At 41.6% G+C, this 27,838-nt stretch overlaps 1 protein-coding gene across 2 annotated transcripts in view; it reads left to right on the top strand.

Annotated features, from left to right (window-relative positions):
• Window positions 1–26,315, top strand: part of cacnb1 (calcium channel, voltage-dependent, beta 1 subunit) — a 57,066-nt gene extending 30,751 nt beyond the window's left edge. Inside the window, exons 3-13 of one of the 2 annotated variants that reach the window (XM_033971463.2) lie at window positions 6,363–6,482; window positions 7,384–7,506; window positions 8,394–8,530; window positions 8,683–8,750; window positions 10,861–11,012; window positions 18,472–18,552; window positions 20,146–20,204; window positions 20,669–20,778; window positions 24,306–24,457; window positions 24,793–24,888; window positions 25,983–26,315. In XM_033971463.2, the coding sequence (XP_033827354.1) occupies window positions 6,363–6,482; window positions 7,384–7,506; window positions 8,394–8,530; window positions 8,683–8,750; window positions 10,861–11,012; window positions 18,472–18,552; window positions 20,146–20,204; window positions 20,669–20,778; window positions 24,306–24,457; window positions 24,793–24,888; window positions 25,983–26,258 (1,374 nt within the window). In that variant the 3' untranslated portion in view covers window positions 26,259–26,315. The remainder of the gene's footprint in view (window positions 1–6,362; window positions 6,483–7,383; window positions 7,507–8,393; window positions 8,531–8,682; window positions 8,751–10,860; window positions 11,013–18,471; window positions 18,553–20,145; window positions 20,205–20,668; window positions 20,779–24,305; window positions 24,458–24,792; window positions 24,889–25,982) is intronic. The other variant, XM_055223633.1, reaches the window with a different exon arrangement.
• The last annotated feature ends 1,523 nt before the right edge of the window (window positions 26,316–27,838 follow it).

The following is a 27,838-nucleotide window of genomic DNA, read 5'->3' as shown; positions in this document are numbered from 1 at the left end:
TGTTTTGGTCCTGTCTAGGTCTTGGTCAGCTGTGGTCATTTTGTCAGTGACTCATCATCCCCTGGTGCCCGTTGCCATGGCGCTGACTCTGACATGACATAAAGGAGACTCTGGATTCACTGTGATGACCGTGTTTTGTTCTGGAGACGTTTAGACTTGTTTCCCTCTGTTCTCTGCAGGTGGACGTCAGATTAGTCCTGATGTTTGATGCTAGTGTAAGAAGTCCTGTGGGTGTGGTCAGATCAGTGTGTTTAAAGAGTCAGGTTCTGTTTGGAGAGTCCAGATAAAGAAACAGCTAAAGATGAAACATGAACTGATCAACTCAAGAATCCCACGTGTTTCAGATCAGGTCTGTGGAGTCTGAGCTACAGAGACAAGATTTTTCTACAAAAAAATTGATATTTTGTTGTAGACGACAGTATATAATTGATCTACTGTATTTGCTTTATGCCGGATGCCCTACCCAGATTACTGTAGCTGGATTGAACGATATATTCTTGCATGTGAATCGAACAAACAACTTTTTCTGCAACTTACTCTAGAAAACTAAAATATATAAAATATATTATATATATATATATATATATATATATATATATATATATATATATATATATATATATATATATATATATATACTTTTCCATTATAACCTCCTCTGCCTCGCTCTCTTGTAATAATCTTATAATATATATATAATATTAAAATATTTAAATCTTCAAAAACCTGATATAAGCCCTTTAATAAATGCTTTGTAATTTTTAAATGTTTGTTCTTTTTCATGTGTTGTGTTTCTTTGTTAACTCCATCCTGAGTATTTCATGTTGTTCTTTGCTAACTCCACCCTGAGTATTTCATGTTGTGCTTTGCTAACTCCACCCTGAGTATTTCATGTATTTCTTTGCTAACTCCACCCTGAGTATTTCATGTTGTTCTTTGTTAACTCCACCCTGAGTATTTCATGTTGTTCTTTGCTAACTCCACCCTGAGTATTTCATGTTGTTCTTTGTTAACTCCACCCTGATTATTTCATGTTGTTCTTTGCTAACTCCACCCTGTGTATTTCATGTTATTCTTTGCTAACTCCACCCTGAGTATTTCATGTTGTTCTTTGTTAACTCCACCCTGAGTATTTCATGTTGTTCTTTGCTAACTCCACCCTGAGTATTTCATGTTGTTCTTTGTTAACTCCACCCTGATTATTTCATGTTGTTCTTTGCTAACTCCACCCTGTGTATTTCATGTTATTCTTTGCTAACTCCACCCTGAGTATTCATGTTGTTCTTTGCTAACTCCATCCTGAGTATTTCATATGTTTCTTTCCTAACTCCACCCTGAGTATTTCATGTTATTCTTTGCTAACTCCACCCTGAGTATTACATGTATTTCTTTGCTAACTCCACCCTGAGTATTTCATGTTGTTCTTTGTTAATTCCCACCCTGAGTATTTCATGTTTCTTTGCTAACTCCACCCTGAGTATTTCATGTTTCTTTGCTAACTCCACCCTGAGTATGCCATGTGTTTCTTTGCTAACTCCACCCTGAGTATTTCATGTTGTTCTTTGCTAACCCCACCCTGAGTATTTTATGTTGTTCTTTGTTAATTCCCACCCTGAGTATGCCATGTGTTTCTTTGCTAACTCCACCCTGACTATTTCATGTGTTTCTTTGCTAACTCCACCCAGAGTATTTCATGTTGTTCTTTGCTAACTCCACCCTGAGTATTTCACATTGTGCTTTGCTAACTCCACCCTGAGTATTTCATGTTGTTCTTTGCTAACTCCACCCTGAGTATTTTATGCATTTCTTTGCAAACTCCACCCTGAGTATTTCATGTATTTCTTTGCTAACTCCACCCTGAGTATTTTATGTTGTGCTTTGCTAACTCCACCCTGAATATTTCATGTGTTTATTTGCTAACTCCACCCTCAGTATTTCATGTCTTTCTTTCCTAACTCCACCCTGAGTATTTCATGTATCTCCTGCTCCATCCACCTCCATATTGTCTCGTTATAGCCTCGTCTTCCTCGCTCTCTTGTAATAATCTGGCAGAGATGGTTACTATGACACTGGCGGGGGACTTTGCCTCGCCAGCCAATCAGATTACAGCTTCAACGTCATGTGACCCATAGCTATTTTGAACAGTATGTGAAGTGAAGCAAGCAACCAAATTAGAGACACCGGCATCGGCTTCAGAGGAGGAGAGCGCCACCTGTGGTTTGTGATAGAAACAGGTTCAGGGTTTTGATCCTGCGCTTTGGACAGAGATGGAAAAATAGTGACAGAATATTGAATACTGCAGCAAAATGTATTTGTAAATTATTTCAGTACATGGTCCAGTCAGAGTACTGCATTCTGAACACTCTGAATACTTTAAACTTATAACTGTGCTAGAATACAGGTACTCAAAGTAGTATTTAGAACATGTATTGTCAGGACCTGTGCAGTTCCTTCTGTGGACCATTTGGGGCAGTAGAGTTTCTTGGTTTGTGAGTGATTCATCAGGAGTGACTCACAGACACAAGGACGGCTCCTTTCACTGAGATTTGTCTCATTGTTTTTATATCTTTGGCCATTTCAGGCTTTGTTCAAATCTGGAAGTGGATGAAGAGTGGGGGAGACATCAGACAACGTCTCAGAACATAAAACAAAAACTTTACAAATACAGAAAGAGAAGGCACATTGTTCTGAATGTGTGTCATACTGATCCCAATCCACATCCTGGGATTATACCAACGAGATAATCCCAAAAATCTGGCGATATAATTTTTGTCAATTGAGTTAAAAGAGTCTTCAGCAGTACTTAAAAGAATAATAACCCCAACCTCCTCCACCAGGTTTAGGAAATTTAAACCTCACCTTTAAAACTCTCCTTTAAACCTCACCTTTAAACCTCACCTTTAAACCTCACCTTTAAACTTCACCTTTAAACCTCGCTTTTAAACCTTGCCTTTAAAGCTCTCCTTTAAACCTCGCCTTTAAACATCATGTTTAAACCTCTCCTTTAAACCTCATCTTAAAAACCTTGACTAATGGCCAAAGCCAACCACCAAACTATAAAAACCAACCACAAACGACCTGATCTGAAATACATTTGGATTTCACATATTTCTTAGACACCCTCCTCAGGGGCGCAAGATACTGGTATCGATATCAGCATCGATACTGAACATTTTGATGGGTCTGATATCGGTTCAGTTGATATCACATTTTGAATTATAGCCTGGTAATAAGATGTACACAGGCCAGTGTGGGCTGAAACATCTCATAATATTAAAGTTGTATTTTTACAGAGCTGTTTTGTAGATACTTGAAATCATAAATAACAGATTTGAAACATACTTGGATCATTTTGACTTGACTCTGTTTTTGTTTAATGGACATACATGATTTTTTCAGCCGCTGGTATTGGTCGATATAGGGGATCAATACTTAAAGCCAGAGTATCGGTTTCAGAACAGGAAACACGTCTGTACTCTGAACATAAGAAACAGTAAAATGCTTTTGACACAGTTTGACTGGATTTAAAATAAAACCTTCAAATGTTTGGCTCTTTAAACGAGGCCGGTCTCTGTAATGAGTCATGTTTACTATTCTGGAGAGCCGTTTGCACGACTCAGACTCTCGTGGGAGGACCATGGTAATGTTAATGTTCTCATCAGAAAACATAGCACTTTAATGAAGTGAACACAAATGTTTATCCCACACACACTTTGAACAGCATCAGCCACATGAACGATACTGATAGCGATACTGATGCTTTAGAATCCAAAGCAGCCAATAAGCTCTGCAGATATTTTGGGGCTGATTTGTAGGAACTATTTTGGTAATTTTACCCAAAAATATGTGATTTGAAATTAATACTGACATAAATATTGTCCTGGCTTTTAACCTGAAAACTACCACTTCATGACATCGCAAGGTGGAACAGAGCATTTTGAGCTTTGGAGATGCAGACAGACTAATAATAAAGTGTAACTCAAACATGTGTGAATGAAACAAAACACAACTCCAGGCCTGTTTTTGAGGAGGAAACAGCATTATGACATGGATTAAAGCTAAAGAGTCAGTTTGTGTGATATATGAGCTTTAAACTGAGTGAGCTGTTGTTTTGGTCCCAGTTGCTGTATCTATCATACAAATGGTGGTGTTAGGAGCATATGGGGCTACTTAAACAGGAAGTAGATGAAACTGTTGCCGTGACAACAGGGAGGGGCTTCATGTTGTGGTGCGACAGGTGGCTGAGCTAGAGTCAACAATGGTCTGGTGTTTGTGAGAATGATACAGAGTAAGGGCAGCAGATATTCAGCTACAGCCACGGAAACAAGACTCTAAAGCCAGCCCTCTTCAAACTGTTCAGAGCTTTAACCATGTTCCACTTTAAACCAGCCTTGTTCAAACTGTGCCGATGTTTATCCATGTTCTAGTCGTTTCTTCACGTTGACCCTCTGAAGTTGTATTTGGAGTGATTCATGTTTGAGTAATTTTTAATCTCTTATTTTCAAGACGGCATTTTGTCGATCTACCCCCGTTTAACCTCCACCGGTACACGCCCACTGTGACGTACACGCCCACTGTGACACGCCCACTGTGATGTACTCACTTCCTTCTCCAGTTTTATTTTCTTAATCGTGATACTCATAGGATTTGGCAGCGTCGCATTGTCATTTTGGTACAAATTTAAAAAAAAGTGATGTGTAGTGTGATGTGCAGCTATCTATAGGGGGCACCAACAGCATGTGATGACTTTTACTGTGACGTCAGCTCCCATTGGACACCACAGTTTTCTAATGTAGAAGTCAGCGGACTTGTTTCTTTTATTAAGCTGTTTTAGATGAATATTGTGATTTAAAATGTGTAAATTATAACATAATGATCCACAGGGTCACAGATGAGAGCACAATATATGTTGTTGTATAGTTCTTCACTTGGCTCACACACACATACACGCACTCACACACTCAGGCTCTTGTTTGCAGTGGACTTGTTATGTTTCCAGCGTGGCTCATGTTTCTGGAGGGTCTCCTTACACTACAGACCTGGGCCCATTCTGCCAGATATGAACCAATGAGCTCCCAGAGTTCACTGTATGGACCAATGAGCTCCCAGAATCAATGGGTCATAGCATCACATATTTGATTTAAACAGTGAAATAATGAGTGCTCACTGTTAAACTGTAGAGTCTGTTGTTAGAATAACAGTAACAGTCAAGTGGAGGCTCGTGAACAGCACTAGTGTTAATAATAATAATCATGAACTGGATTTAACTCTATATAACAGTTTTAAAGACAGTTTTCATTTTCTTCACACTCGGTGGTGTTAATCTGCTACTATAGCCACAGCTGCCCTGGGACAGACTGATGGGCCGAGGCTGCCAATCTGTGCCATCAGCACCTACCACCACGAACTCTCACACACCACATTCATACTTGGCAATGTGTCTTGCCTAAGGACACAACAACAGTTTGCATTAGAGCCACTGCTGCCCTCCTGTGGCACCTGGTATTCCCATGGATCTATAAAAAGAACTGGATAAGACATGCCCCATCTGTCCTGGAGCGAGGTCAACTAGTGATCGCTCCAGGTACTGCAGCCCCAGGAGCTTGGCCCCAGAAACAATCCTCTCATAGAACACAATGCATTTATTTTAGAATGTTTAAACCCTAAAAGTGCCTAAGTGTTAGCTTTGTAAGCTTTAACCTAGTCTTGCTCTGAGCCCGCGCTAGTTCCGCTCTAGCAACTGTTGCTCTAACTTGTCAGAACTGGTCACGTGGTCCATGTTTCTGACATCACACGAATGGGAGGACCTAGCCCATAGTGAGGAAATAAGTTCGGAAAACAACACAACGCCACGGATTATGTTGTTTTATTATACGTCCATGGTTATTCCCAGTGGTCCCCATCCAAGTATCCGAGTACTAACCATCCAAGTATCCAAGTACTAAACAACCAAGTACTGAGCAGGCTCTCTGGCCTTGAATCATTGCCAAAATCAAACATGATCTTGTATTTTCAAGGGTTTTTTCTACTGTACTGTTGAGAACAATGGATAAAAGCTGTGATGTTTCAGACAGGGTGATGATGTGCCTTTAATGGGCCGTTTTGGTTCACTCACACACGTTCATATTTCTAATAGATGCTGTGATGTTTCAAACAGGGTCATGACATGTCTTTTGGGCCGTCTTGGTTCACTCACATGTTCATTTTTCTGATGCTTTGATGTTGTTGTAACTGTTATGAGGATAATCCCAGAACACTGACATGTTTATTTATCCTATAATCCTGCTGTAGCCGTTAGCTAACCCTGACCCATGGAGAGCTGAGTCTATGGTCTCTTACACACTGTTCTCCTGTGGTTTCAGGGCTCTGCAGACTCGTACACCAGCCGCCCCTCGGACTCAGACGTGTCCCTGGACGAAGACCCTGAGGCACTGAGGAAAGAGGCCGATCGACAGGCGCTTGCCACGCTTGAGAAGGCAAAGGTCAGGGGTCAATGGTTTATTCTCAGGAACAAGGAACAAAGAGATAACATTCAAAGCGTTCGACAGTAGAGCGGCTGTAGCATAAGACAGTTTCAGTGAGATTTATGAAGTACAGGTACTCAGAGTGTAACATGCTCACGGTATAGGACTTAGAGGAAGAAGTATTCTATTGTTACTAAAGTAAAAGTATAGATACTGGAGCAAAACATACTCAAGTAAAAGTATCACATGAAAAAATCTACTTAAGTAAAAGTATTAAAGTGCCTTAAGAGTAAGCAGGAGCTGGTCAGCTGACCTCAGGGTTCTGGGTGGAGGATAGGACTGCAGTAACTCCCTCAGATAAAGAGGACCCACAGAGTGCAGACTGACCCATCGAGTGCAGACTGGACCTAGAGAGTGCAGACTGACCCATAGAGCACAGACTGGACCCACAGAGCGCAGACAGGACCTAGAGAGCGCAGACTGACCCACAGAGCGCAGACTGGATCCACAGAGTGCAGACTGACCCACAGAGTGCAGACTGGACCTAGAGAGCGCAGACTGACCCATAGAGCGCAGACTGGATCCACAGAGTGCAGACTGACCCGTAGAGTGCAGACTGACCCGTAGAGTGCAGACTGGATCCACAGAGTGCAGACTGACCCGTAGAGTGCAGACTGACCCGTAGAGTGCAGACTGGACCCATAGAGTGCAGACTGGATCCACAGAGTGCAGACTGACCCGTAGAATCACAATCACAAGCATCAGTCACGCTATAAATTATTTCACTTTTTTTCTTTACTACATAATTTCATATATCTTGCTCTTATATTTGATGTCCTCTGTATGTATCTAAAATGTATAAAGTAGCAAAAATAAAACATTGAATGAGAGGGCGTGTGTGATTGTGTTCTTCCGTCAGACCAAACCTGTGGCCTTCGCCGTTCGGACTAATGTCGGCTATAACCCCGGCCCCAGCGATGATGTCCCGGTGCAGGGCATGGCTATCTCCTTTGAAGCCAAAGACTTCCTCCACATCAAAGAGGTTTGGATACATGTTAAAGCTGCACTGTGGACTTTTTCTGGTGTTGGTCTCCATGGAGATGTAATTGCTTTGCCTAGAATAATCCACAGTATGGCATTAAACTCATCCAACATACATTTACGCAATCACTGGTGTTTTATTGCTCAGAACCACAGACTGTGTAAAAAAAATGATTGAGAAAGTGTGATGCCACCACAGAGTTCAGCTTCAAGTGAAGCTTATTGAGGCTAGCAGTTATAGCGACTAATTTGGAGCAGAGTTCCATATGTGGAATTTCGATCATGAGTATAATAGCAACCAAAGAGCCAATCTGGAGCGAGGCTGTTGAAGGTAACACCCCTCCTGCCCGCACCACTGCAACAGCAATGCTGTCAATCAAACCTGTTGCATACCTTGGGAGTGGGAGTGACCTATGGGAAAGACACCTGATTTGTCTGTTATTAATGTTCATATCTTGATTTACAGACAGAATAGTGAAATAAAAACCACAAGATCATGCAGAGTGGGTTAATACGAACATTTAAGACCAAAATGACGAATCTGACAGCAGCAGTTACAGAGAGAGGACACAGTTTTTACACAGAAAGTGAATTGGAGCCAGAGTCGATGGAGCCGGAAGTGCGCCCATGATCACTTCCTGGCTAGCAGGTTAGCCATGTCCATTTATATAAACAGTCTATGCTCAGAACCCATTGAAAAACACACATTCTTACTGTGTGGGGGGCAGCCTCTCCTCTCCTCTGACTTGTCTTCATGGAAACATATGTTTAATGCCATAAATTCCCAAGCAATAACGTCACGCAGACAAGCAGGTGGTGTACGCTCTTACAGAAAGGTTTCACAGTGGGTACATGATGCAGAGTCTCATTGTTGTTTTGCGTCAACAGAAGTACAACAACGACTGGTGGATCGGGCGTCTGGTGAAGGAGGGCTGTGAGGTCGGCTTCATCCCCAGCCCCGTCAAACTGGAGAACACCCGACTCCTGCAGGAACAACGCATGAGACAGAACCGACTCAGCTCCAGGTAAACCAACAAACAACATGTAAACAAACATACAACAAGTATATATATATATATATATATATATATATATATATATATATATATATATATATATATATATATATATATATATATATATATTCATATTTATTTATATGTATTTCCTTTGACAGTAAATCTGGAGGAAGTTCGAGTCTGGACGTTGCCACAGGAACACGCCGACCTACTCCACCCGGTACAGGTAAGGGGTCAAGGGTCATCCAGGGGTCGTCCAGGGGTCGTCCAGGGGTTGTTATGAATGGTGTAACTTCAGGTTAAACCTAGAGATCCCTGTATTAAACATGTGACACACATGTTTTATAATGTTTTTTATAATAATTTAGATGTATTGCTTTTGTCATTATTGTCACACCACAAAAGGTTTTCCTTTTAAGTTTCCCAGGTCCAGGTTGAGGTGTTCATCATGTTGTTCATTCTAAATTCACATCAGCCATGATCTGGTCTTATGACTTAGAACACATAATTTAAATATTTAGTGGCGGCGTCTGCAGCTTTCCTCTCCTGATCCTCTCCTGATCCTCTTCTGATCCTCTCCTGATCCTCTCCTGATCCTCTTTTGATCCTCTCCTGATCCTCTCCTGATCCTCTTCTGATCCTCTCCTGATCCTCTTCTGATCCTCTCCTGATCCTCTCCTGATCCTCACCTGATCCCCTCCTGATTCTCTCCTGATTCTTTCCTGATCCTCACCTGATACTCTCCTGATCCTCTCCTGATTCTCTCTTGATCCTCACTTGATCCTCTCCTGATTCTCACCTGATCCTTTCCTGATTCTCACCTGATCCTCTCTTGATCCTCTCCTAATCCTCTTCTGATCCTCTTCTGATCCTCTCCTGATCCTCTTCTGATCCTCTCCTGATCCTCTTCTGATCCTCTCCTGATCCTCTCCTGATCCTCACCTGATCCCCTCCTGATTCTCTCCTGATTCTTTCCTGATCCTCACCTGATCCTCTCCTGATCCTCTCCTGATTCTCTCTTGATCCTCACTTGATCCTCTCCTGATTCTCACCTGATCCTTTCCTGATTCTCACCTGATCCTCTCTTGATCCTCTCCTAATCCTCTTCTGATCCTCTTCTGATCCTCTTCTGATCCTCTCCTAATCCTCTCCTGATCCTCACCTGATCTTCACCTCCTGCAGCCTCCTGTTCTGTCATCTGGGCTGTTCCTCTTTTCAGATCATTTCAGTTATGTTTTGCTACTTTTGTGTCACACTTTGTGTCACATTGCTGTTCTGGAAGTTCATTTGACATTTAATTCTCGCAAAGACCTTTTGAAAAATCTGTGCTTAAAATTGCATAAATAATAACTAAAAACATAAAACTTATAATTTGTCTTAAAAGAGTGGTTTGAAATTTGATTTGATAAAAAAAATCCTTATATTTCCAATTTCAAGTTCCTTAGTTACTTCATATTAGGTTAGACTGTTATGTTATGTTTCTAAACTCACAATTGATACTTCGCAAAGACATCACTTGGGGGGTGTTCTGCATGTATGTGTATGGCAAAATGCTCAGCAGTTACTATGGTGACACACGTTGTACACATTTTAGCAAACACTGCCAAATACATTTTAAGATCATCAGAAAACCCAAGAAAAAATCCCAAAGTGATTTAAAGAGCACAAGTTCAGGACCTTGTGGTCAGTCTGAGCGTTCATGCTCCTGTTTAGGAGTTTGATTTTACACAAAAAGGTGAGAGTGACTCACTGAAAAACTGTTGGGTAATGCTAATGCTAATGCTGGCTGACTTGCAACTGTAATGTTATTTGAGAGGGACTTGTTTAACAGCACAAATCAGCTCACCTGTTGGAGTTCAGATAAGTCAGTTCTTTCTGGTCACATTGTGTTAAAACAAAGCTCAGATTAAAATCTAACTTAAGTAACAGAGATTCAGACAGTGCCTCCAGTTAGCATCACAACTCCAGAGAATGTAGACAACATCAGCTCTAAAGTAACAATATACAGATTTTTCAAAAAGTACATGAGAAAATGAAACTTCCTTGGGGGGTCACTGCAGAGCTTTATGTCGATTTCCAGCTGCATCTGTTGAGGTGGGCAATGCTGATCAAATAGATGTATTATTTATTTGTTTGTTTATTTGTTTACAATGGTCTGGAAATAAAAGTAGCCTAATATAAGTAGGTATATTTTCATTCAGTCACAACAGTATTGATCATTTGATCCGTTGCCCACCTCTACATCTCATCCTCCATTTTGTGTTCCTTATTTGCTGTTTGTGTTCTCTTTTGCCTTTCCGTCTCATCTCTCCTTCATTACGACCGCACACGCTCAGTCCATCCTGATGCCAGTTTTGAAATAGACTCTGTGGACTTGGAAGCAGAGGAGTCAATGGATTTAACGGGGGAGCCGCGCACTCCCAAAAGTCTGTCAGGGAGCGTGACCTCGCCCCATCAGGCCATCCCCCGCCTCCCCTTTTTTAAGAAGGTAACACAGGGACCAGGGCCATGCTCCTTAACACTGCATCATAATGTAACCATAGAAACTAGGGTTGTTCCGGTATTGCACGCTTTTTCAGCTACCGGTATCGGCGAGTACTCAGACCAAATCACAGATCTGATACCACTCTGTATTTCCAGAATGAAGATGCAGCACTGCCGATGTTGACCTCTGTGGCTAATGCTAACGCTAACACCCCAGGGCAGGTTAAATGCAGACTGTGGAGGCTCTGCAGACACTTAAAACACACTAATAATGACAGAAAACATGTGTGTTTGCTCTTTGATACATTCATTTAGCCTTTGCGCTAACACCACAACAGTGCTGACACCACAACAGCGCTAACACGGCAAAACACAGACTTTTACTACAGTTATTTTTGCTCTTGTGCTGTAAAAGAGTGGTGTAGTCTTAATGTAGCCTTGGTGTACTCTTGGTGTAGTCTTGGTGTAGTCTTGGCGTGGTTTTGGTGTATTCTTAGTGTAGTCTTAGTCTGCTCCTTCACACTCTGTGGTATCGGACTCGTATTAGTATTGGTGAGTACACTAACGCCAAGTATCGGTATCGTATCAAATCCCAAAAAAATGGTATCAGAACAACACTAGTGGAACTGTCTAACCAGAAACAAATACCAGGTCTGTTGAACTCATGTTTAATACCCCATAGAGGTAAATACCCCCTCTTTAATACGACATGGAGGCAAATACCTTCTCTTTAATACCCCACAGATATAAATACCTCCTCTTTAATACTCCATAGATATAAATACTCCCTCTTTAATACCCTGTAGATGTAAATACCCCCTCTTTAATACCCCATAGATGTGAATACCCCCTCTTTAATACCCCATAGAGGTAAATGCCCACTCTTTAATACCCCATAGAGGTAAATACCTCCTCTTTAATACCTCATAGAGGGAAATACCCCCTCTTCACCTCCTCTTTAAAGGCCTCTGAAGATGAGTTCAATATGGCTGGTCTGTTTAACCTCTTCTTATCTATTTTCATGTCATTTTTGCAGTGGAGGTGTTGAACTAACTAAAATTGCTGCTGCTGCCTGTCTCTGTGTCTCTGACCTCTCTCTGTCTGTCTCTGTGTCTCTGGCGGTATCTCTCTGTGTCTCTCTGTGTCTATGACCTCTGTCTCTCTCTCTGTGTCTATGACCTCTGTCTCTCTCTCTGTGTCTGTCTCTGTGTCTCTGACCTCTGTCTCTGTGTGTCTGTCTCTGTGTCTCTGACCTCTCTCTCTGTCTCTGTGTCTCTGACCTCTCTTTCTGTCTCTGTGAGTGCTGGTGACTGCTCCTTTGAATCGATATAAACCGTTCTTCTCCCAACCCTTTGTCTTCGTCACTAACGCTGTGCTGTCTATCTCTCTCTGTGTCTCTCTCTCTCTGTGTCTGTCTCTCTCTCTGTCTCTGTGAAACTGTCACTAACGCCGTGCTGTCTCTCTCTCTTGTTTTGTGCCTCTGTGTTGCTCTGTGCTGTAGGAGGCCCAGCTAAACAGAAACAGAAATCGGTGAGTGTCTAATCTTTACTAACAACTAACATTTGATTAACTCTGTATGCTCTGCCTCTGCTTGTCCAGAAACATTACTGTAGTAGTAGTACTAGTTGCAGTTGTAGTAGTAGTAGTAGTAGCTGTACTGGTAGTAGTGATAGTAGTAGTAGCCTGGCTAAGAGTTCAATTCAATTCAAGTTTATTTCTATATCACATTTAAAACAGCTTCAGTTGAACAAAGAGCTTCAGATAAAAGTAAAAAAAACAAAAACAAAGATACATACAGATAACACAATACACAGGAAAAGAACAAACACAACACCTGTATGTCCTGTGTACTGTTAAATACCTGGGAGATTTGGTGTTCTGGACATTCAGTGTTTCAATAATCCAGACGCCATGTTATAAATGTGCGGAATCCTTTTTCAAAATGTAGACTGGGTGTTGTTATAGTAACAGCAGTAGTACTCTTAAATGTAGAAGTAGTAGTTTAGGTAATTGTTGTAGTAAAAGTATTTGTACTGCAGTCGTGGTGTATGAGCTCACTTAGGTTCATTATAACAGGACGTCTCTTAGAGCCTTTAGACTTGAACAAAACTCACACAGTCTCACAGTCACAGTGAACATCGCTTTGTAATTATTCATGTGAAAATAAAATACCTATTTTAGAAGCAAAATGATGAAATAGTTTTCCTAAATATAAAGTAGTGTTTGTGTCATGTTTGGTGATCTCACTCTTCATAATAATTACACCTGATCATGACGTCTCCACCCACACGTTTGTGCTGTGCCACATGACTTCAGCTGCAGCAGGTGCAGGTGTAGATGCTGACAGCCCGGGTTAGTCAGATCGCTGTGGTGACAGTTCGGGTTAGTCAGATTGCCATGGTAACGCGTCCCAACGGTGTTTCATTTGCACCGGAGACGAAAGCTTTGATTTGTTGCACAGTTCACAGATCACGTCAGCCTCATTTGAAATACCCACCAAACACTTCAGTGCAACGACCTCTGAGAAAACACATAACACACACCTGGAATTACCAACCTCTACTGAACTATAGGTAAAAGGGGCTGTTGACCTGAAAAATACCACTTCATGATATCATATGGTGGAACAGAGTATTTTGAGCTTTGGAGATGCAGACAAACTAATAATAAGTTACTCAAACTCAAACACTTCAGATGATGCTCTATCTCTGCTCTGCTCATAACAGCATTGTTTGTTTAATTCCAGTTTAGACCTGATACATCTCAATTTAGGTTTAAATGTTCTGGCAAATACTGGGATTTCTTACGTTGGAATACTTGGAAGACTTGCACATTTTAAATCACAATATTCATCTAAAACCACTTAATAATATAGATTACTCAAACATGAATCACTCCAAATACAACTTCAGAGGCTCAATGAGAAGAAACGACTAGAACATGGTCAAAGATGTGCACAGTTTGAACAGGTCTGAGTTTCACGTTTGAACGGGTCTGATTTCACGTTGACTTCTTTGGACTCGAGTTTTGGCCTGAATGAAATGAATACAAATGAGATGTGCTCTTTATATGATGTAACAGTGCAGTAGCTCTCCAGCGCCCCCCTCAGGTAAAACTCCATTGCATGAAAAAACAAAATGTCTCTTGTTTCTAAACAGTTTAGAATCTCCTGTTGACAAGTTTCAAGGTGTTTTATACTGATTTTTTAAATTAGCATTTTGAAGATGCACTGTGTAACCTTTTTAGTAGTGTCTGCTGTCTCCATGGAAATGCTGTTGCTTTGCCTGAAATGTTCCACTTGCTTTAAGCTTATATCAATCCTGTTTATTCAGGTAAATGAAATGCCTTAGAAAACATGCCTTCTTTCTGTAAGCAGGGCTGCCGCTCCACAGACCTGAGCTGTAAATTGGCTTTGTGGTGTCACCTAGTTGTCTCCATGGAGCTAGATGAGTTTAATACAATACAGTGGAATATCTGTCATGAGACAAGCTGAGCCGATGACAGAAAAGTGATTTACAGAGGATGTGTTGTTCTAACTCTGTTCCCTCAAAAACATGAAGAGGTTTCACATGTCAGTCATGTTTGAGAAATCTAGTGATCTCTCCTGGGCCCTGTTCAAACCCTCCTTAAAATTAGCAGTACGAGTCTGCATGAGGCTCCGCCCACAAGCCTACATCATCTCTTTAATACCCCATAGAGGTAAATACCCCCTCTTCTCCAGTGCAGCAGCTAAAGACTGTAAAGACTCTAACATTAGTTCCTCTTGTGTCTCTGTTTCTCAGTCAGTTTTAAAGGTGACACATGCAGATATATTATGTATTCTGTATTCACGATTCAAAACGGATGCGTTGGTCGTGCTCGCTCCAGAGCGGAGCGCTCTCGCTCCACGCTCAGCCTGTGTGGGTTTGGATTTACATTTAAAAAGCCTGAGGGAAATACTTCACTATGACATTATATAAACGATTGTAGACCAGAGCACATGAACCACATTCATATTGAGACATAAATCATGATGTCACAGTGTGAACAATATAAAGTGAAAGTGAAACTGCACAGACCAGGGCAGTTATATCTGTGAATATCTGACTCAAGGGTTTGGACTAGTTCAGGGGTAAATTCTCTCTGTAATACCCCAAAAATGGAGCAGAGGCAGAGCTCGAGGTGTAATCAGTGTCTGAAGTGAGCGAAGTTTAAGAGAAAGTATTCTTAAAACTCCTGTATTACACAGACTGACTTGAGCTTTAATCCATGTTCTAATGCTGTTACTCCTCAAAAACAGACCTGGAGTTGTGTTTAGTTTCATTCACACATGTTTGAGTAACACTTTATTATTAGTCTGTCTCAGTGGCAGGCCCTCGGGCCTTCACTGATGTCCCACTTACACAATACAACATCACCTCAATACAGGCTAGTCAAGCAACATTTAATTTCAGGAGCATTTAAAACCAATAAGCAGCATTGCATTCACAATAAGAGTAGGAAACTAAGTTCACAGATACTGTGACACCAGACACCAACTAGACAATAACAAAACAAAGTAAAGTAAATAGATCATTTGCATTTTTTGACAATAGTCTATACGACAGCAAATGATTGAAAATGTGGCGCAGCTGAGATTTAACAAACTTTAGTGTTGTTTTAACTGAGGCAACTTCAATGCGCCACGTTATTATTAACATTATAAACTCACTTTTTCATTGTGGCGCTCCGTCTCCCTGTGTGCCTGTGCGCTGAGCTGCAGGTCCACTCGAGTGTCTCCAAACGTTTTTAAAAGCATTGTAGCTTGTAAGTGCCCAGCCGTCCAAACACAGCAGCATTTCTCAGAGGCTGTGATCCATGGGTACTGTTCATAGTTGCTCGTCTGGAAATGACAGACAAACCCTTTTCCTTGCTGGGACAGGTTAGCTAGCGCAGGGGTTGACCGACCTCTTCTCATAATATCCAGCTTTTCATGAAATGCCTTTCTTGCCCTGAAAAGTATATCTGCAACCAGATCAATCTCTTCTCCTCCTTCGGTCATTATGAGTTAAAAATATAGCAATAGGTTTTGGATTTCCAGGTTTAGTTCGACATTCTGCAAACTGCCGCCTTTCAGGCTGTATCTAATGCATATGCGTATCCAATCACAGGACACGTACATGTCCAGTTTGGGCTACCTTCTAGGTAGCCCAAAAATGCAGAATAGAGATCTGATTGGCGATTGAAACTCACTGTGTCTGTGTCTACTTACAGTGAAATTTGCCTGAAAAGACAAGTAGCTAAAATAGAATTGGATAAAAACTCTACCACAATAAACAACATTGGAAGCCACTCAACGAAGTGGATATAATATGGTATGAACAGAACAGAGAATAGACAATATTTTTATTTACAAAGTTTGAAAATAAAATAAAATAAATTCACATTTCTGAGCATGTTTAGGCCAGCAGAAAAGGCCTTGCCGGCCCTGACGTGCCCAACACTGGTCTGTCTACATCTCCAAAGCTCAAAACACTCTGTTCCACCTTGTGATGTCATGAATTGGTAGTTTTCAAGTTAACAGCTCCTTTTACCTTTAGTTCAGTAGAGATTGGCAATTCCAGCTCTGAAATGATCCAAATGATGCAAGTGAAGGTGTATGGAGTTCAAAAACACAGTAGAGCACTTCCTGTATTACCACATGATGACATCACAAGGTGGAACAGAGTGTTTTCACATACCTAAATACACAGGGTTTGTGTGTTAAACATGTGTGAATGAAAGAAAACACAACTCCAGGTCTGTTTGTGATGGGGAAACAACATTAGAACAGAGGTGAGGTCTTTGCCCTTTTGCAATTCACAATTTTGAACAAAATGTCCCATCCCAAACGTAGGTCAAAAGTCCTGCAAATGGCGCAGTGAATATGAAAAAACACATTACACAGATGCAGCAGCAGCTCTGGTTTAAGAACACACTCAGGCGCTAATGAGACTTTTAAGTAGCTCTGTTTTAATTAGACTCAAAAAAAAGAAAGAGGAGAGAGAGACTGAGAGAGAGAAAGAAAGAAAAGAGAGGAGAGAGGGGGAAAGAAAGAAAAGAAAGGAGAGAGGGAAAGAAAGAAAGAAAAGAGAGGAGAGAGAGAAAGGGGAGAGAGAGTGAAGAGAGAGAGGAGAGAGAGAAAGGGGAGAGAGAGCGAAGAGAGAGAGGAGAGAGAGAAAGAAAAAAAAGACAGGAGAGAGGGGAGAGAGGGAAAGATCCTGGCTGCTGTACGTTCTTAAGCCGTGAATAAAACAAATTGACTTCACTGCTCTGTCTGAAAGACCCACATCTATCAATCTGCTCTAGAGAGAAAGGAACGAGAGAGGGGAGAGTGGGGAGAAACGGGAGAGGAAGAGAGGGGAGAGTGGGGAGAAACGGGAGAGGAAGAGAGGGGAGAGTGGGGAGAAACGGGAGAGGAAGAGAGGGGAGAGAGAGAGAGAGAGGAGAAAGAGGGTAGAGGGAGGGGAGAGACTGAGGAGGGAGACAGGGCGTTTGAGTTAGATTTACGTTCAGGCTAAAACCATCTGTATGTAAGGTCCATATTGATATACTTTTATATACTGTAATTTTATACAGTGTTTAATGGACCTACAGCCAGAACTGCACTTACACTTATTATTTAGACGTATTTAAAGAGTCTGACAGCAGCTCATCACCCTCTCAAGTTTATTATTAAATATAAATGATAGTTTTATACAAATCAAGAATCACACTGATGTCTTCACACTGATGACGTCACACTGATGACATAACACTGACATCCCATGGTGACGTCACACTGACACACACTTCGCAATGATGACATCACATTAATGACGTCACTCTGATGATGCACACTGGTGATGTCACACTGATGACATCACATTGATGACTTCACATGGATGACACCACACTGGGAAAATTCTGTCCAAAAGTCTGTTACAATTTTTACACAATAAACACATTTTTCTGATACTTTAAACATGATTCCACAAAATAAATATGATTTGTATAATACATTTTATTTGTCACATATGAATCTCTGTGACATCAGAGTGTGATGTCAGTTTTCTAAAATGGAAGTCAGTGGACATGTTTTTTTTATTAAGTTGTTTTAGATGAATATTGTGATTTAAAATGTGTAAATTATAACATAATGATACACAGGTGTCACAGATGAGAACTATAGAGACACAAGCTCAATATGAGTGAGAGATCTGTTACACTGGCAGATATTTTACTCAGATCAGAGTGAAAACTGAGAGGACATTTCTGTGTGATTTATGTTCAGGCTAAAACTGAAATCTGAACTGGCTATAGTTTATACAGTCAAACAGCAGAGCCAAATGTGTTCCACATTAAAGATTATATATATACACAGATACACACATATATACATATATATATTTGCTTTACACAGTTTAAAGCAGCAGGGCCGTGATCATGTGTATGTCTCAGATGAACTGAATATGTGTGTGTCTTAGATGGAGCATGTGCCGCCATACGACGTGGTGCCGTCGATGAGACCCATCATCTTAGTGGGACCGTCGCTCAAAGGCTACGAAGTAAGAATGACTCCAGTGGAGTTATTTCATATGAAAATGATGGTATTCACTTAAAACTGTCGTAACGGCTAGTACGGGTGCGGACCAAGGAGTGCAGACTCAGTGTTTATTTACAAAATGGTGAAATTCAGTGTTTAATAGTTAATTTAACACACACGGGGAGCAGGGAGCGGGAGGCAGACCAGACGGGAGGAGTGCAGAGCAGGGACGGGAAAACCAGGACCGGAACGAGGACAGGATCAGGACGAGACCAGGGCACGCCAAGCAGGGATGTCCAGAGCAGGCACGGAGACAGCCAGGGCCGGAGCACAACGGGACCAGGGACAGGGCCAGAGAAGACCCAGCAGGAGTAATCCAGAGAGCGGGAGACAGGGCAGGAGATGGGACGCAAGCTGGAGACCAAGACGGGACAGGAGGCAAGGCAGAGGGGTGGACTGTACCGGAGCTGGTGCGCAGAGGCAGGAGCAGGAACGAGCGAGAGCAGGAATGTTGACACGCAGACGGTCTGGCCCGAGTGTCTGGTCCGAGACGGTCCTGGAAACAGGGTGAAGACGAGCAGGAATACGCGGACGGTCTGGCCCCAAGTGTCTTCTGCCGAGCCCTCAAATACTCGGCAGCAGGTGGAGGTAATCGCACAGATGCGCTCCAGGTGCGCGCTGGAGGAGTCCGGAACTCCTCCCAGCTCCAAGCAGACAGGTAGGGGAGGGGGGGGGGAGCACACAGGGAGACAGATACTACAGGCATCATGACAAAAACAGAGATATTACCATCAATCAATATGTTTTTATAGAGCATGTTAAAAACAAAACAGAACAAACTGAACAAGTCTGTTCAACAACAAGCAGCATTTACACACGAATCAAACATACTACTGAGTACTGGAGTATTAAGGTCCTGTACAATTGAGGGAAAACCACAGACTGTGTAAAGAAGTGACTGAGGGAGTGTGTCATCCACAGCATCATCGAGGCAGTTATAGGGACCAATTTGGAGCAGAGTTTCATATTTAGAATTCTAACCATGAGTATCATAGCAACCAAAGAGCCAATCTGAAGCGAGACTGTTGAAGGTAACGCCCCTTCTCGCCTGCACAGCTGGTTTAGCAGGGAACAGGCGCTTAGCAACGCTGTCAATCAAACCTGTTGCTAACGCTAGCGTGAGTGACCTCATGGAAAGAAGGCGCCTGATTTGTCTGTTATTAATGTTCATATCTTGATTTACAGACACAATAGTAAAATAAAAGCCCCAGGATCATGTAGAGCGGGTTAATACAAACATTTAAGACCAAAATGACAGCAGCAGTTACAGAGAGAGGGGACACAGTTTTTACACAGAAAGTGAATTGGAGCCAAAGTCAGTGCAAGTGTGTCCATGATCACTTTCTGTTTTGAGCGTGGTGTCTAGCAGGTTGGCTATGTCCATTTATTTGTACTGTCAATGGTGCAAAGAGTGCTGTGCTGTAGTCCTATAGTATCTGAGGTTAATTGTCTGTGTATAAGACCAGGTTACATCATAGTCATAACATTTATTCTTTATCTGTTTAGAGACTGATTCCTGTGTTTTGTGTCTGTTTTCTCTGTTTTGTCTTTGTAGGTGACGGACATGATGCAAAAGGCCCTGTTCGACTTCCTGAAACACAAGTTTGAGGGCAGGTAAGATGGCGCACCTGTGCTCTCCATGTTCTGATGCATTTACTCAAATATCTCACAATGTGTCAGTTCAAAAGTGTCTCGCTGGTGCTGGCTGATCCATTTGGTGTCACCTCTGATTCTGCCACTCTGAGAAAGTAGCATCAATAAACAGAGATTAAAGATCAAACTGTGTTGACTTCCGCCAAGGCACTGATCAAACTTTGGAATGAAATGAATAATCTGTATTTTTGATATACAGACAGGATATTATGCAAAATAGATTATTTTTAGCTTTTTTACATGTTCCTTAATCAAAAACCTGTCTGAAGAGGTCTCAGATGTTGCCCTGCATGTTTGAGTAATCTAGCGATCTCTCTGTTCAAACCCTTCTTATGGTTAACACTACTTTTTAAAATGGGGTTCAAAGTTTTTCAGAAATAACATCTTAATATTTCTGCAATATTTCCTTGACTCTCTTTGTTCAGGATATCCATCACACGAGTCACCGCCGACATCTCACTGGCCAAACGCTCCGTCCTCAACAACCCGAGTAAACACACCATCATCGAACGCTCCAGTACACGCTCCAGCCTGGGTGAGACACAGACACACAGACACATATATAAACACACACACATACAACTGTACAACTGGCTACAAACATAAACTGTATATATAGCTGTACATATAAATAGATGTCACTTCTTTTATACAATCTATGGCACAATCACACAAAGTACACCCTCACATACTGTAGTGTAGTACACAAGCCCACCACAGCGCCCCCTTGTGAGTTCCCAGGCTCATCTGTTTCATCATGTTCTCAAACAATGATATCTCTGACTAACTCTATTTTGATACTGTTTGTTTCAGAATATAGATTGCAGAATTCTGACCCCAGTTTTAAATAGTTTTAAGGTTCAGTCGTGTTACTTTTGACTGTTATGGGCACCATCGTTAGGACTTTTGACCATCCAAAGGGTGTTATTATTACACATGGTTCTGATCTGCTTCTCTTCTATTGTTGTGGTTCAACTATACTTAAAAAATCTTTACAAATTTGAGTCTTTTATTTTCTGATCTGGCCTTTCTTTTTCATCCTGTCTTTTTCCCACCTCCTCCACCTCCTCTCCCTCCATCTTCCTCTCTTGATCCAGATGTCTTGGGTATGTATCCTCCTCTCCAGCACAAAATGGCTGTCTTTCTCTGTCTTTTGCTCCTCGAACTTTGGATTTGATTTTACTCACGATGTTCATAATGTGCATCTGTCTGCTGTCTGCCATTAACTCACTGTGACCTCCAACAAACAAAGAGCCTGGGAAAGTAAAAGGAAGGAATAAGGTAATAGTGCAGGGAGGGCATCTGGAGCTTGTATCTTGATCCCATTTAAGCATTTAAGATGTTTAAACCTGTTACATGTGTTTTACATCATGTTATTTTAAATGTGGCCTTAAATGCAGCATTTACCCCATAACTACAAGCTTCATACTGCTGGTGTAATGCAAGCCTGAGCCAGTGCCTCGGCAGAGGTCCACACCCATCCCCCAAGTGCTTTTAAAAACACTTTCTCTTCCGCAAAGATCTGAAATCTGTTTTTCAAACTGTTCTGTTCAGATCTTTAATCATGTTCCACAGAGGTTTAAATCTGCTTTGTTCAAACTGTTCAGATGTTTAACCATGTTCTAGTCATTTCTTCTCTTGAGCCTCTGAAATCTGAGTAATCTTTAACACAGACATACAGTAGATGTAAGACTTTCATATTTTGAAATGGCTTTGCACCTTGAACACAGGATACGTGTGCTAAAAAATGTAACAATCTATAGAACTGTACAGCACATTTTAAACAAAGTAAAAAAAAATATATATATATATATATACGGAAACACGACATAGGAACAGAACAATACAACACCTTTATGTGTGCGCAGTGTTAAATACCAGGGAGAAGAGGCGGGTCTAGTGTTAAATACCAGGTGAAGAGATGGGTCTAGTGTTAAATGCCAGGGAAAAGAGGTGGGTTTTCAGTCTAGTCTTAAACTGTGTTAAAGAAGGAGAGGATCTGACAGGCAGAGGGCGCTGTTCCATAGGGTAGAGTGTAGGGCTGCAATAACTCCGTCAAATAAAAAGGACTTATATAGTGCATGAAACTTAAACACAGTGACATTTTGAATTGTTGTGATCTGAAACAAGGATGTTCTTTGTTGAGGTCTTAACAAAGACTAACATGTCCTGACACATCCACAAACAGCTCTGTCAGTATCACACTGTAAACTAAACCTCTGCTGTTAGCGCTAACCAAAGCTAACGCCACGCTCCATTTGTTTGAGTAACTGGTCTGCCATCTTGTTTTGTTTACGTACTGGGGATCGTGCTCTTGTTAATAGTAATTCCAAGTGCCAAATGCATCTCATTTAGAAGTGCCTCCCTCCTCTTAACATAAAAACACATGACATGAGGCCGGTGGTGGCGGCACCTGGAATGAGCACGATGTGAAGGGCTCGGTGTGTGGAGCCTAACAGTCTCTGATCACTGACAGACTCTGATCACACAGACTCTGATCACTGACAGACTCTGATCACACAGACTCTGATCACACACAGTCTGATCACACAGACTCTGATCACACAGACTGATCACACAGACTCTGATCACACACACTCTGATCACACAGACTCTGATCACACAGACTCTGATCACACAGACTCTGATCACACAGACTCTGATCACACAGACTCTGATCACACACAGTCTGATCACACAGACTCTGATCACACAGACTGATCACACAGACTCTGATCACACAGACTCTGATCACACAGACTCTGATCACACAGAGTCTGATCTCACAGACTCTGATCACACAGACTCTGATCACACACAGTCTGATCACACAGACTCTGATCACACAGACTGATCACACAGACTCTGATCACACAGACTCTGATCACACAGACTCTGATCACACAGACTCTGATCACACGGAGTCTGATCACACAGACTCTGATCACACAGACTCTGATCATACGGAGTCTGATCACACAGACTCTGATCACACAGTCTGATCACACAGACTCTGATCACACAGACTCTGATCACACAGACTCTGATCACACAGACTCTGATCACTGACAGACTCTTTGGGTCAAATGGAAAGAAAAACACAAGCAGTTTCCTGCAAATTCCATAAAAAATAAAAATCATGGCTGAATTTAAAGTGTGCACTGTGTAACTTTTCTAACAGCGGATCTGCCACCTGCTCGTCTACATGGAGGGCTTATTGCTTTGCCAAGAATGTTCCGCAGTATGACATTAAAGTCACATATTTCCATGGAGATAATCTAGTAGTGCCTTTAGAATGCTGGTTTTCCGTGGAATTTTCTAGATGAATAAATAAATTCAACTAAACATCGATATGTGTAAATAATGTCAAATTGCAGAACACCCAGAGTAAAGCAGTAATAATCTCCATAGAGAGGAGCAGATGGTAGAGTCCAGAAAAGTTGTATTGTGGACCTTTAAGTTTGACAGCAGCTCTTCTACCTGACCTCGGCATGTTTGGTGTCAGAAAATGTTTGACAGTTGTAGGTGGTGTTTGAGAGCTGCTGTTGCCATGACGACAGTTTGAAGCGGTCACTTGCCTTACATCCGTGGGATCTCACGTACATCAGAGTGGGATCGGCAGATGACTGTGTCCTGTGTGTTTTTCATTTCCTTTTGCACATGGCTCCGCCTTTTTTGAAAGTGTTTGGTCGTATGGATCACATGGTTTTAGGACACGCCCCCATTCAGTGTTTTTTTATCTTTATCTTTTTTTTTACTATCATCTACATTTTATATGCACACAGAAGACGTCAGATATATGAAGTAATAAATATGGAAATGTGCATGTCTGTATGAACAGTGGCTCAGTCAGTAGAGTGTTGGTCCTCTGACCTGAAGGTTGGTGGTTTGAATCCTGCTTGACATAAACACCATTGTTTGAGCAGTCAGATACTTCATATATCTGATGTCTTCTGTGTGTTTATAATATGTATGAAGTTGTAAAAATAAAGACAAAAGCACTGAGTGAGCCGTTGTGTCCAGAAATCTGACTGCTGTATTCCCTGTGTCCTGTGTCTGTAGCGGAGGTGCAGAGTGAGATCGAGCGTATTTTCGAGTTGGCTCGGACTCTTCAGCTGGTCGCCCTGGACGCAGACACCATAAATCACCCGTCGCAGCTCGCCAAGACCTCGCTCGCCCCTATCATCGTCTACATCAAGATCGCCTCACCCAAGGTAGGGTAGGGTTATTTGAGTGGGCTGAACTGGGCTGAACTGGGCTGAACTGGGCTTAACTGTGACCAAATAAAACTCAAAGAACAAAAAAACAACTCTAAACCTGGTCAGTGTGGGCTGAACCAGGACAGAAACCAGAACAATCTAGAATGAAAAATCAAAACAAACCTCTCCAAAAGACTCAAGAACCAGGCCAGGACTAAACTAGAACCAGACCAGGACTAAACTAGAACCAGACCAGGACTAAACCAGAACCAGGCAGGGACTAAACCAGAACCAGACCAGAACTAAACCAGGTCCCACCTCTGCGCTCTTTTTAACCTGTTTTCTTTCAGGTCCTCCAAAGGCTCATCAAGTCCAGAGGAAAGTCTCAGGCCAAACACTTAAACGTCCAGATGGTGGCAGCAGATAAACTGGCTCAGTGTCCTCCGGTAAGTTTCTCTCATTACACTAATCGATACTAAAACTAGTAGTAGAAGTCATTGTCTTTGGCCCACGGAAATATGGAGAAAGTGTCAGCAGTCACCTCCAGTCTCTCTCTAAAACCTTCAAATCAGGCTAGAAATCTAGGAGTAATAATGGACTCAGACTTGAACTTTAACAGCCACATCAAATCAATAACATCTGCAGCTTTTTACCACCTAAAAAACATTGCAAAAATCAAAGGTATACTTAGACTTAGAGAGATTTATCCATGCATTTGTCTCCAGTAGGTTAGACTACTGTAACGGCCTCCTCACTGGCCTCTCCAAACGAGCCTTAAGACAGCTGCAGTACATCCAGAACACTGCTGCTCGGTTGGTTGTCTCCTAAATGTGCGTGTAAGTTGCTTGTGTTTGTCCTCGGAGCCGTATCTTTTTTTCGCAGGCTCTGCAGATTGGTGGCTCATCTTGTTGGTCTTGTTTTTCAAATCCATAATAATTCCACACATCAGACTTCACCTTCTTGAGTGGAGGATATAAATGTGCTCCGTCACTAGCCATGAGGGTGACTGAGGTGAAGAACCATCACCAATTCAGAATAGGCAGAGAAGCTAACAAGTTTCATTACTATGATGTCCCCTTATGGACAAACATCAGAACTAACATCTAAACATTGTATTTAAACTGCAAACATGAGGCAGTCGGATGCCGTAAAGGCCATTATAATTGTGTGTGATGATTATTAAAAAATTCCACAAATGATTAATTAATTATCTTTTTTATTGCAATTAACGGTATTATTGTATATCGCCCCATCTCTATTACACAGACATAAGACACAAGGGAATAGAACACAAAGTACAACATTTAATGTGGAACATCACAGTATACAGTCTAAAGAAAGAGTGTTTTTATTATTATCATCATCATGGTATCGGTATCGAGTATCGAGTCTGTTTCTTAGTATAGCTGAGTTTTAGATGTAACACTTCAGTCTGATTCACACTGACATTCATTCATTAAACACGGCTGAGTTCACAGAGTTCACAGCCGCAGAAATAACACGCTCACACGTGTGTGGTTTTTTAATTTTTTTATTTTAGGAGCTGTTTGACATAATCCTGGATGAGAACCAGCTCGAGGATGCGTGTGAGCACCTGGCCGATTACCTGGAGGCGTACTGGAAGGCCACCCACCCCCCCAGCTCCAACCCCCCTAACCCCCTCCTCAACCGCACCATGGCCACCGCCGCCCTGGCAGCCTCCCCTGAGCCTGTCTCCAACCTCCAGGTACAAGTGCTGACCTCCCTGCGCCGGAACATCGATCTGTGGCCTGAACTGGAGGGGCATGACCGCAAAGAGGAGGAGCACGCCCTCTAGAGGTCAAACAGAGCCACAGCAACAACAAACAGAACGAGAGAACTTTACCTACAACTTGATTATTACTAAACCAATGTTTTACCATGAGGAAGAGTGCAATAAAAACCTTGTGCCTTGTTACGTTTACTTTGCGACAGGTTTTTCAAAATAAAACCCCTGATATTTTGGATATTTTTATAAACGTATTTATTGCGTTTATAACATTCAGATGCAGTGAAGCTAAATATGCTGTCACTGTTTATAAATAATTATTTTCCGAAAACACAAAACGGTATAAATATTATCTAAACCTAAATATGTAACACTTTACTAACTACTTCCTCTGTAGTTTTAAATCCGCCCCGTTCAAACTGTTCAGATCTTTATTCATGTTCTAGTCGTTTCTTCTCATTGACCCTCTGAAGTTGTATTTGGAGTGATTCATGTTTGAGTAATCTTTAATCTTGCCATTTTCAAGATGCCATTTTGCCGATCTACCCCCGTTTAACCTCCACCAGTACACGCCCACTGTGACACGCCCACTGTGACACGCCCACTGTGACGTACACGCCCACTGTGACGTACACGCCCACTGTGACGTATGCTCTTCCTTCTCCAGTTTTTTTTTTAAAATCGGTGATACTCGTAGGATTCAGCAGCGTCGCGTCGTCATTTTGGTACAAATGATAAAAAAATGTGCTGCTCTAGTGTGATGTGCAGCTGTCCATAGGGGGCGCCGCAGTTTTCTAATGCGGAAGTCAGCGGCCTCGTTTCTTTTATTAAATGGTTTTAGATTATTTAAAATGTGTAAATTATAACAAAATGATCCACAGGGGTCACAGATGAGAACCATAGAGACACACAGCATAATAGAGCTAATTTTAAATGAACTTGAACAAAAGCTTTATTCTTAATGAAAGAATAATTTAATAAGAATGATCCAAGCTAATTTAATGTGAATGATCCAGGCTCAGTAATGGCAAAATCAACATATTTACTTCAGCTGTAAAATGTACCCATTGGTACACAGAAAAAGTGAAACATCCATTCTACATTCTGATTAGACTCAGATCACAAAATGGCGGTGTTTCAGATCATAAAATTGCTGTAAATATGGCGCTGACCTGAACACATCTGGGACAATGGGATCCTTACAGAAACTAAATGTTTATAAAAATATCCAAATCTTCACTTGAGGCTTTAATGCCACTATGTCTGTCCTGGAATCACACAGAATGAATTACCCAGAAGCCCCCTCTGTCCCAGCTCTGTAATGTTCATTTGGAGGTCGTTAAGTGTCCCACCCCCCTGCTCTCCTCTGCAACCTCATTGGTTAATTCAGTTCACAAATTTCCTCTTTTGTGTTGCCGTGGTAATGCACCAAAAATGAACAAGTCACGTTTGTCTGTAACAAAAAGCTGCCACTTACCTAAGAAATACAGTAGTATAAAAAGTACACACAGATACACACAGTACACACAGATACACACAGTACACACAGTACATAGTACATATAGTACCCACAGATACACACAGTACACAGATACACATATTACACACAGTACACACAGATATGGGCTTTATTATGCTCTGAGACACAT

Source organism: Periophthalmus magnuspinnatus, chromosome 8, assembly GCF_009829125.3.
Source record: "Periophthalmus magnuspinnatus isolate fPerMag1 chromosome 8, fPerMag1.2.pri, whole genome shotgun sequence".
NCBI classification, from domain to species: domain Eukaryota; kingdom Metazoa; phylum Chordata; class Actinopteri; order Gobiiformes; family Gobiidae; genus Periophthalmus; species Periophthalmus magnuspinnatus.
The sequence above is the reverse complement of the archived record's forward strand: the minus strand, read 5'-3'. Positions and strand labels throughout refer to the sequence as shown.